General features: G+C 39.6%; 2 protein-coding genes across 2 annotated transcripts; both read right to left on the bottom strand.

Moving 5' to 3' along the window:
- Positions 1-320: 320 nt before the first annotated feature.
- On the bottom strand, positions 321-9,615 carry LOC146639824 (CKLF-like MARVEL transmembrane domain-containing protein 3). The gene is made up of 5 exons (XM_085355600.1): positions 9,358-9,615; positions 4,185-4,340; positions 3,960-4,055; positions 3,759-3,876; positions 321-2,172 (listed from the first exon to the last, which is right to left on the bottom strand). The coding sequence occupies exons 1-5, from the start codon at positions 9,472-9,474 to the stop codon at positions 2,144-2,146; spliced, it is 516 nt and encodes a 171-aa protein (XP_085211726.1). The 5' UTR covers positions 9,475-9,615; the 3' UTR covers positions 321-2,143.
- A 372-nt stretch (positions 9,616-9,987) lies between these two features.
- Positions 9,988-11,259, bottom strand: LOC146639823 (chemokine-like factor). Its single transcript, XM_085355588.1, has 4 exons — positions 11,179-11,259; positions 10,567-10,722; positions 10,361-10,456; positions 9,988-10,089 (listed from the first exon to the last, which is right to left on the bottom strand). Exons 1-4 carry the CDS (start codon positions 11,257-11,259, stop codon positions 9,988-9,990), a joined length of 435 nt encoding a protein of 144 aa, XP_085211714.1.
- Between the last annotated feature and the right edge of the window lie 167 nt (positions 11,260-11,426).

Genomic DNA, 11,426 nt, shown 5'->3' with positions numbered 1-11,426 from the left:
AACCAGCCAACCATTCTCTTCTTGTAATATAGGCTACAAAATTTTTTATAACTTTGTTTCCTAAAATGTCAAAACACTGTGAAAAATGTGAATCAAATTAGAATGAAACTGATTTTAGCTCATTCAAACTCTGAAAAGGAGGAGACACAAACCTTTTGGGGTTACAACAAGAAAAAAACAAAAAGAGACCTACCAAATCAAGCATGCGTTGCTACGTGCTCTGGTAACCACTCTTAAATAAGGCACGAGCCAAAATTAGCTTTATTTAATTTAGATTTTTAATTTAAAAACAACTTTTGTTTTTTTTACATGAGCTCATTTTGAGTTTGATGCCAGTAAAATGTTACAAAGCTGTCATTACAGGGGCAACAATAGACGGCAAAATGTTGTAAATTTGTGCAATCCAGAAAGAAATTTGGTGCTCAACACATTAGGTTAATTAGTAACATGATATATGAAAAGAGCATCCCAGAGAAACTGAGTCTTTCAGAAGTAAAGTTAGGAAGGGGTTCACCTGATCCAGAGAAATCTGGACAAGGCTGGAAACCTGTACCGAATGTTTGTGATCCTTAGTTCTATAATGGAAATCGATGCATGGGCTTTGGGTAGACACTAATAATCAAAAATTTAGCACACAAAGCAAGAAAAAAACATTCAAACAAGCGGCAAAAAATGTTTCTGCATTCTATAAGCATAGTTCATTTAATATAGACTCAATCGGAAAAATAAAGTCAAAAGGGAGCCTGGGGCAGGCCTATGGGCTCCCCTAGTGGTATAGTTGCACATCTGTGAAGGCATCATTTATGCTGAACGATAAATCAGGTTTTGGAGTAACACATTCTTACATCCAGCTGTGTCAGGTATTGCCGTGCATTACTAAGCGAGACTAGGCTAAAACACATTCTGTACATACATATTAAATTAGGGGCAACCTAATGGCTCAGGGGGTTGGGAAGCACATCTGTAACCGGAAGGTCGCCGGTTCGTTCCCCGGGCCTCTGTCAGTCTACAACTGTAGCTGCCTCCACCAGTGTGAGAGTGAATGAATAGTGGAATTGTAAAGCGCTTTGGGTGCCTTGAAAAGCGCTATATAAATGCAATCCATTATTAAAAGACTTTGGTTGGTGAACTGGCCTGCTTGTAAACCAGATCTGACATCTATTAAAAACATTTGGAGCACTAGAAAACAAAAATACAACAAAGGAGTTGTTAAGCTTCTGAAAGTAACAAAGGGAAAGCAATTTATCTCCAAAAGCATAGCAAGTTGACTCCTTAGGTCCCTTTTAACAGACTACAGAGCAGATGCAACGCAGCTGAGTTGTAAACACGCCCCCTTTACAGTTTTTTTAGGAAAAGCTTTGCTGTAATCAATCTCTAAATGAGCCTACTGCTTTCAAGTAAATAAGAAGAATTCTGAAAGCAGCATCTGATGCTTAAAATTAAATATAGGGTTTAAATGATTTGTATATCTTTGCATTTTACACAGTGTGCAAACTTTATAGGAAACAGGGTTATAAACATGCTGTCAATTTAATAAAGGATAATTAAGCAGGCCTCCTGGTCTGAATTCCTGTTACAGCATCATTACATTATTAGTACATTGGTAAACATTTATTCAATAAGGCATTTTGCAGTGTTCTAGTGTGCAAACATGTAAACAGGGCTAGAGCATTTTCCCCTGATTTAGACATAATGCATGCACATTTTGATGTTAATAACTGCTTCTCCATAACATGAGCAGAAACAGTTTCACAGCTTCAGGAAAGTGTTGGAGTGATAGTAGCTCTTACATTTGTGGCAAATGATCTAAGACACTGGAAGTAAACTTGAACATGAAAAAAGAAAAGAACATGTTTTATAAACTTTGTGTAACAACCAATAAAACAGAAGGCTGGCGTGTTTGATGCATCAGTTTAAAAAGTATTTTTTCTAATGTGTGAATTGCACTAAAACCTTCTTTGTTCGTGTTCGGCGACCTGAAACTGACCAACAATGAGTCTGACCTTGATACACAGTGTCCTTCTGTAACTCTATTGCACAAAACCAGGCAGGTGTTTGCAAATATCTGCTCGGCAGTGTTGATTTTTACTACAAAGGTTGAGACTGCATGATCACACATCTTCTGCCAAAGATCCCCACAGTTTCAGTCTGAGTCAGAGTCTGAAAATTCATCTACAAAACAAAAAAAGAGAAGAAAACTCTGCGTCAGACGGAGTATCACTTCTCTGGGTGCACTTTCTGTGGACGAGCTACATCAATAAGGAAGAAAATAACAAGCGCACAAAACGTGGTGCACTTGGAGAAAGGCATTTTTTATCTTTTGAACATAGAGAACTGTCTAAGGGTGCCAGTTTTGTTTTCATTAACAGAGTGCACGCTTTAAGGAATGAAATGAAACTTTTTTGTTGAAAGGGTTGGTTCATGCTTTGCACAAAATGCTTTGCACAGTGGGATCAGACATCAAAGTGAAGTTTATAAATGATCCATCTCTGAATGTGTGCTGCCACCTCAGTGTGGAAACAAAATACTTCAGTTATGGCACTGAAAGCATGCAATTAAAAACATGTTTACCTGAACAGTTTACAGGTCCAGGTGTGTCATTCAATTCAATTCAGTTTTATTTATTTAGTGGCAAATCGCAATAATAATCACTCCAAGGCACATACTCTCACTGGCCACTTTATTAGGTACACCTGTTCAATCACATGGGGGCAGCCCGCTGTCAAGGTGACCTGCTAACCTTCACAGTGAGGTGGAAGTTGATTTAAGTGACTCTGAATGTGCTATGGTTGTTGGTATTTATTTAGATCATCCCTAGGTTTCACAGAAAATTGTTCAAAAAAAGAGAAAATATCCTTTGGCTGAAAATGCCTTGTTGATGCCAAAGGTCAGGCGACCACACTGGGTATCACTCCTGTCAGCTAAGAACTGGAAACTGATGCTACAGTTGACACCAGACCACCAAAATTGTACAATATAAGATTAGAGAAATGCTGGCTGGTCTGATAAGTCTCTACACAACATGAAAGCATGGACTCATCCTGCCTGGAATCAACGATTTAGGCTGGTGCTGGATCTGTAATGGTGAGGGAGATATTTTCTTGGCACAATTAGCAGCAAGTTCATTATAGTTTACTAAAACTAAACTAAAAACTAAAACTAGATGTGAAAAAATGAAAAATCAAAGTTTTTGTTTTAGCTTAGTTTAGTTTAGTTTAGTTTAGTTTAGTTAAAAACTTCATAACGACTTGGCTGATGAGGCGATGATGGATATGTTCACTGAGATTCAGGTTGTCTACAAGACTGTGAGTCAACTGCTTTCAAACCGTTAATTGTTTTCATTATTTTATAACAATAAAAGCTAAACTGAAACAAGAAGTTCAACTCTGGAAAGTAACTGGATTGAGACTGGATTGAGACAAGCAAAAAGTCAAAATGAAATGAAATAAAGACTAACTAGAAAATGTAACTATAATAACTCTGCTTGGAATTACAAATATTATCAAGTATTATTGCTGATCATTTCCATCCCTTTATAACTACAGTGTCCATCATCTGATGGATGCTTCAAGCATTTGCCACAAAGAAGAAAGAAGAGGGTCCAAAACACAACTACCAAGGTGTAACTAATAAAGTGACCAGTGAATGGACCTGTACTCAGAGCCTGCATAAAAACTAATTTTATTTTTACCTTTTTCTCTCCTATTATGAAACTACATTAAACATGTACTTATATGTACATGAGGTGACTTTGTTACCTTGCTGTCTTGACGGTTCCTCGTTGGACTCCCCTCCTTGCTTCAAGAAACTGGCCAGCTCATTAAAAATGAAATAAAAATCTACGGCAAAAACAATGGTGGCGATGAACCCAAATATCTGCAAAAAGAGGCAAATACAATGTGAATACAATGCCAAATGTATTCAGTTATGGACTATGCTGATGATGATGACAGCGTTACCCCAGCAGCCTTTGAGGAACCGTCTGAGTATCTGGACACTGCCATTATTGAGATGATGAAAAAGATAATGGAGGCAGTCACGCATCTAATGAAATCCTTTGAGAGAAAAACACCGGAGCTGATTCAGAGACACAATCAAACACTACACGACTAATTTCTTCATTTAGCGCCGCAAGATCATGCGGGGCAAAGTTTCAAGGTTCTTTCTGAAACAGCTGCTCTCACCGTTAGAGGCCAGCAGAAACCTTTAAACCTCTCGTTGAATTTGGTGGAGTAACCAAACAGCAAGAAGAGAGAAGCCAGGAATGCCAGCAGGGGGACGGTCACAAATGCTGCTGCCGAGGATCCAGCGAAGCACACGAATGATATAAAGGACAGACCCTAAAAAGAGCAAGACAAAACAAAGAGAAATAGAAAATAAGACAACTCTTTGGCATTTGAAATAAAAAGTTTAAGACGCCAGATGGTGTGGAGTTATTTCCAAGTAGGATTCTCCAAGTCAGATCTAAATAATGAACTGTAGCAGTGCCCCGAAGCTGTTAGTCTGTGTGAATTACAGCTTCAGGCCCACTTCCTGTAAGGAGATACAGCTGTTAAAAGCTATTCACACAGGCTTCTACTCCGTCACCCTTCTCTGTATGCCTCCCACATGTATGCTTGTGCAAACATCCACAAAACAAACGCAGCTAAAATAAAGGAAAATGTTTTATTGGTTTTTATTAATCATAAAGACGAGACGGCCGAGCCCGCCTTGTCTTTGAAGCTCCCCACAGGAAGAGCTGGACACACCACATCAGCACAAATGAAGGCGAGCCCAGACGCTGTAATCTCAAACAGCCACGGCCATCTTGTCTTTGTCTCAGTCAGTTTTCCCACACTAGCCTGATCGTAGGAACTCTAAACCCAAACTCCTGCAGCTATAAAAATGCTGCTACCGAGCGATGTAAAACTTTCCTGTAAGGCAACACTTAACAGTAAAGTTTTGAATATATTCTGTTACAGTGTGGCTGGACTCGTGTCAGTAAAAAAGAAAAAAATTATTGTTTCGATTATAATTATGTAAAACTAATTAAAAAGAAACGTTACAGTTAAATTAAAAAGAATCACTGGGAAAAAGACACTGATTAATAGATTATCAATTAACAAATCTTTTCCAACCTATACTGGCCAGTTTCATTCTAAACACTGACAACATCCAAGAAGAAAAATTATTCAAATATGCCATGAGATATTTATGGAAGACATTTATTTCCTGTGAGTGTGAATCTGTAACCTCTCAAAAACATCCATCATGCATTACGTACCGAGCTGAGAAGCCTCACAATCTTTAGGTGGCACGCTTTGCCTCAACATGTGCCTCTTATTAACAGCTTGTTTGCATTTTGGAAACATGTCAAACACTACACAGTCCTGTCTTTTACTGCACATTAAATGTAGACCCTGTGGTTACACAGAAAGACACAGTGGTCTGACACACTATGTACGGTATTGCATGCTCAGCAGATGCATATATGAGCCTGCCTGATATGTCCAAGCAGCGCAACAGTGGTATTATGGTATGATCTATTTTCTTTAGAAGCCTCGTGTGTAACATTTGAGTTCAGCGACTGTGGACTTGTGTCGTATTATTTGAAATCTTTTTAATCAGAAAGACAATCGCACACAGATGTGTGAGTTCATTCAAAGGTTTCCCAACTACTGCAAGGACGTTTAGCTTACACAGCAACTTAAAGCAAATGAATTTAGCTTCATACCTCGTATCATACCTTTACCACTGAGATAAAAACGTAACATTTGAAAAGGCCACCCTTCATTCAGACTTGGCCCTCATTTTTATACCGGTGGATTATTGTTTGTGGTGCTGAGGTGAAGGAGAAAACATTTTTAACTGTTTGGCATTTAAACAGTTGCTTCAAAAATCAAATAAGCAAAGAGTTGGAAAGTATAAGAAACAGATTTTAAAATCTTGAAAATCCTGCAAAGCATACCACTCACATACAGCGAGATGCACTGACATGCTTCACTTGTGAAAAGTTTAGGAATGGACTCACTGAACAGAAGTGCTGCATAGTATATCACAAATCTCCTAAAATAAGCCTAAACCAGGCGTGGTATCTCACCTACAGTCCAAGTAGGACACACTTCTGACTTCTACTGTTGACAAAAGTCTTGTGTTGCCCTTGATTTCTTTATATTTTGCTAGCAAAATGTGATTTAGATGGAAATACAGTATGTAAGGCAAAAACAGTTTGTGCAGTTCGAACAAGCCTGAAGGTTAATATTTGATATGGCCACCTTTACTCTAAGAACAGGCTGAACTCTCTTAGGCAAGCTTTCTTGTCATTTCTTTAAGTCTTTGGATGTTGGCTGGCTTTTTTTCTGTTCTCTGTCAAGATGATCCCACACGGCTTCAAAAATGTCGAGATCAAGGCTCTGCGAGGCCAATCCAGGACTGATAGTGTCTCATTGTCTGTTTTTCTATCCAGGTATGATTTTACTGCACTGTGTTTTGGGGTGATCGTCATGCTGAACAATGAAGGTGTTGCCAGTCACATGCTTTGCAGATGGTGGATCAAAATCTAATGGTACTTTTCTCTCTTCATAATTCCACCAATTTGGTCAGGTTCTCCAACATCAGCCCCAAACCATGACAGAGCCTCCACTTTGTTTCACAGACACTCACTGTTGTACCTCTCTCCTCCCCACTTCCATTTAAACAACCAAAAATATCAAGTTTGGTATTAACACTACATCAGACCTGTTGCCACTGATTTTCAGTCCACCTCTTGCATGATTTGGCATACCTCACTCTTTTCATTTGTCCACCACTTGTCCAGTTTTCTGAGATTTTTTTTAAGGACACACTGCACATCATGCTGAGATATGCCAAGCTTTCAGCCAATAGTTCTGTGAGAATCACCTTGTTTGTGCAAAAATTTAATTTTATCTCTATCAAGCTGTCTTATCGTTGGCATTATTAAAGATTCGACCACAGAAATCGAAACAATGTATTTTTGCGACAGGCTGCTAATAACAAAGAGGCTAAAGATACAACTGTTTCTTGGCTGAGTATTATGTGGTTTAAGTAAAATAAATCTGAAAATGTTTAACTACTGGGGCTGTCCAAAGAAAAACTTTTAACAAGCCTGGCACTAGAGCAGGGCGATATGGCCAAAAATATTTATCACGATATATATTTGAAAATTTGCGATAATGATATAACTGACGATATAATTGATGCGAGACAAAATACAACTCCACAACATTACTAGCGCAAAAAGACAACCTTCCATTTATTTTCACGTAAACAAGAAGCTGGTTTTTATGTACATTAAAGCTTTATAAAAATGTAACAGTGCAAATGCAAATTCCTTGCTGAAAGTTTAACCCAAAGGTATTTCCAGTAGAAATGGGCTGACATATCCTGAGCATAACCATGTATAATATCCACTGAAGTTAAAAAGAGGTGCTTTGCAACATTAAACTGCAGTGTGCAGTACGCATTTTTCGGACCATAAGGTGCACGGGATTATAAGGCACATTAAGCGAAACAAAGCAGTCAGATAAATCAAACTTTATTAAACTCATTCTTCTTGCTTCCTCCACTTCTGTACCATTGATTCATTAATGTTGAATTCTCTGGCAGCTGCTCTATTCCCATGTTGTTGCAGTATATTAATGACTAACCTCGTATTGTGGATGGATTATCTCAGTTGTTCTCCTGACTGAAGTTTGGTCCGTTTACAGCATCCTGCCATGCGATTGCATTTGTCTCTAACCATGAGGAACCTTCACGTTAACTTTTATAAGTGGAAAAGTGTTAGTGTTCCTCCTCCAGCTTCACTGTTTATGTTATGCTAATATAGCTGTGTCGCTAGCGATCACGTAGCACATCATTATATATCAGCTAGCCCAACTTCAGTAACCCTAAAAACGTCACTGCTGTTTAGTTTCCTGTCTTCATTTATGTTGGAAGTGATAGCAGAGCTGTACGTTTGAATTTTTTCAGAAATCTCTCAGTCAGAACATGCTATATCATGCTTAGGTAACTAGCGAAACTAGCGAGCTAACTTCCGCTAGCTTCCTGCTAACTTCTAACTCCGTTAAATGTAATAACTTTTGTTTTCATGGATGCCTGGAAGTTAAACTTTATAGTTACACTTGGTAAAGCAGCAATGCTGATCGTTTTATTAAAGATCAAAGAATTTAGACAGTTTTCAACTCTCAGTGATGCTGCAGGGTTGTTTGACCTGAAGTCAAATATATGGAGTTTGGGACCCAGATTACTCCCAGATTTAAGAGCATCTTAGTCCGACAAATACGACAATAACAACGGCCGCTTGCATGTTCTGCAAAAAAATGTGCTTTGTTGTGTATCTGATGGACAAATACCAAACCAGTTCCACATCACGGAAGTTGCACCATTTTTACAAACCAACAATCGGCCATGTGCGTATGAAAACAAAGGCACTGCGCATGCGCGTTTTACTCCCATTCTATCGCGATATTTCATTTTCCTATCGTTGCCTAACATTATACCGGTATTACCGTGAACGGTATAATATGGCCCAGCCCTACCTGGCACTACTGGTCACAACAAATTCTGGCTCCTTCAAGAATATAGGAAATATAAAGATATTAGGGTTGGCTAAAGACTTTTGCACACTACTATCTGGGTCTTGTTTAACGTGGGTTACAGGCCATTCCACGCTGTGAAGCAGCAGTAAAGAGACTGCGCTTTGTGTGGGAGTGTAGAGCTGTGCTCCAGGCGACATACAGAAAAGGATGTGACTGCGGGGAAGATAACTGCTCACTCACAGCCCAGCATGAGCCGAATGTCACATGACACAGTTTGAGGGTTTGCAGCGAGAAGACCCTTCCCACAAATAACTCGCGATGCTGGTAATCTCACACTAACACCACGGCGCAAGTTTTTTTTCAGTATTTGGTTTGTTGAAATCGACAATAAAAACCCAAGTTCTTCTCAATATATTTGAACTTGAAATGAATTGTGCACAAAAGAGAGCCTGGAATTACACCGTGGTTTACTTGGATCATTGACAGCGTGGACAACAGTGGTTACCTCAGGCTTTTCACCGCGTGTCCATCCAAACCAGTACGATCCAGTATAAAGTCAGTCAGAGTTTCCTAAGCTTGTCTCACGGCTGCTTTAAACTTACTGTTCTTTCCGTTTCTAAAGGAGACCTAACGGAAACCGAGTGAACCTAAAATGACAGTTAACCAAGCTTTTAAAGTTATTTCTGAATGTGCGCTGAAATCAACACAGTGCAGTGTCTGCAAAAACTGCCAGAAACTACCCACAACTCTGCGCCTTTGGTGAAACAACGGTCCACTGGCGCTCAGATTTGCTGGCCTGGCTCATCGGGTCATTTCTTACCACTTCAGCAATAAGCAGCATTCCTTTCCTGGATGTGACGAACTCTTTGCTGGGAAGAATGGACTTCAGGACAGCCTGGGGCGGCCGGTTCGAGCTGGGAGCCTCGATGTCCCCCATTGTTATGAAAAGAAAAACTCTCCTCGAGCTCCGGGCTGCTCAAACTACAAGTACTGCAGCGATTTTAGTGCAAAATAAACACACACACACACACACACACACACACACACTCAAATGAGATATGAGGAGGCGTGAGGCTTCTCTGAGGTGGAAGCGGAAACAATGACAAGCTCGGAAATGCAGCGCGAGCGCCAGAAAAAAAGAAGTGCAACATCTGCTTTCTACAGATGTGAAATGCGATGCCCCCAGCTGCACACAACGGCGGAAATATACAACTCATGATGTCACAAAGAAAAAAATCTTTATTGATATTTTTTTTCTCTTTCCCTTTACAATTTAGAAATCTTAAACAGCCACACCATGCTTAGTTACAGAATCAAATATGCCTGTGAATAAACTAACAAACACTTCTACAGCTAAACCTTTAAACTACGCACAGAATGCAAAAGCAGTTAGCGGGTTGGGGTCATTCATGCGCACACGTTGTCGTTAGTTTGCTGCAGTTCGTCTGTTTTATGTATTCTGCGTTTCAGTCCTCGGCCTGTTGAATGTGATGATACTGAACAGAATGTAGCTCTCAGCGCACAGCAGCACAGCTAAGAGGAAACACATGATCTGCAAAAAGAGGGTACATCTCAGCATACATCCATTGCATTCCACATGTGTGTGTTCGTGTGTATGTAGGCTACTCATATTGGGAGTGTTTTTACGTTTTTTACACAGTCAAACTTTAAGGACTCGCCTCTCTTTGAGAAACAAGAAAACAAGTCATTCAGGGGTAAAGGCTTGTTTAAACTTAGAGTAGTGCTCCAGAAGTGAATCTATGCCAATGCATGAAGGTTTAATGTTACTGAGCATACTGTATATACACTTAAATACATCTCACCCCTCCAATCAGCATGCCTGTGTTAATGTAAGAAGTCATAGCCATCAAGCTCAAGGTGATGAAGTAAACGCTTGCAAAGACTGAATTCAATACATCCTGAAGAAGGAGAACAAAAAGAAAAGAACAAGAGCTTGAACATGCAACAGGCAGTCACACTTTTTTTTCACTCTCTCTCACTATGTCCAAAGCTGTAACACATCACTTACAACTAGAGGCCAAAAGAAGAAGGTCAGCCTCTTGTTGAGTTTGAGCAGGTAGAGCACCAGCAGAAGCGAGGTGATGAAAAACTCCAACGCTGTGGCTGCGATGTACTTGGGTGTCGAGGCTACAGCAAAACACACAAAAGCCACAAACAGAGTCACCTACAGCAGAGAGGGGGAGATTGCAAAGAGAAACTGTCACTGAGATAACAGAGCCAAGAAAAAAACACTGTGATGTTTGATGACAGCTTATTTTAAAACTGCATTGTGTACTGTGAGGTCTCCTTCCTTCTCGTCCACTGGTTGCTTCGCAATTATTTTTTTTTGCAACGTGTTGCACCTCTCAGTTTAGAGAGAAAAACAGGAACTGTCATTTTGAGAAGCTTTCCTCATGACATTTAAAAAGATTAAACAGGTCATGATCCACTTCAGCAACAGCCTTTAAATCACATACTAACATTTACCAGCTAAAGCATATAGCATTGTGAAGCTATTGCGCCATGTTCTGTTTCTGTTCCCCCTTTTTAACAGGCACAAGGCAGCGAAACGGCATGTATCAGCTGTTTTACACCACATTACGCCAAATGTCCAAAGTTAGGATATAAGCAAATATCTCACCATCTCTGTCACCTTCACAATCCCCCTCCTGGATTTGAGAAAAGCAGTGTCCACTTCCATTGCTGTCTGTTTTGTTGTCATTCTACAGCATGATGATCTGATTTCAACAGAGAACTCGCTCAGTCTGTTTCCTGAAACATGCAATTTCCTTTGATAGAAATAGAAAATGACTGATCACAAGAATAGACACTGTATTTTCACACTTACTGCTACTTATAACTGCTCAGGGGGAAAAAACACAAGTAAAA

The sequence above is a fragment of the Diplotaxodon limnothrissa genome, linkage group LG1 (assembly GCF_057381915.1).
Source record: "Diplotaxodon limnothrissa isolate DT_005_m linkage group LG1, D_limnothrissa_male_GT1.1, whole genome shotgun sequence".
In the NCBI taxonomy this organism is placed as follows: domain Eukaryota; kingdom Metazoa; phylum Chordata; class Actinopteri; order Cichliformes; family Cichlidae; genus Diplotaxodon; species Diplotaxodon limnothrissa.
The sequence above is the reverse complement of the archived record's forward strand: the minus strand, read 5'-3'. Positions and strand labels throughout refer to the sequence as shown.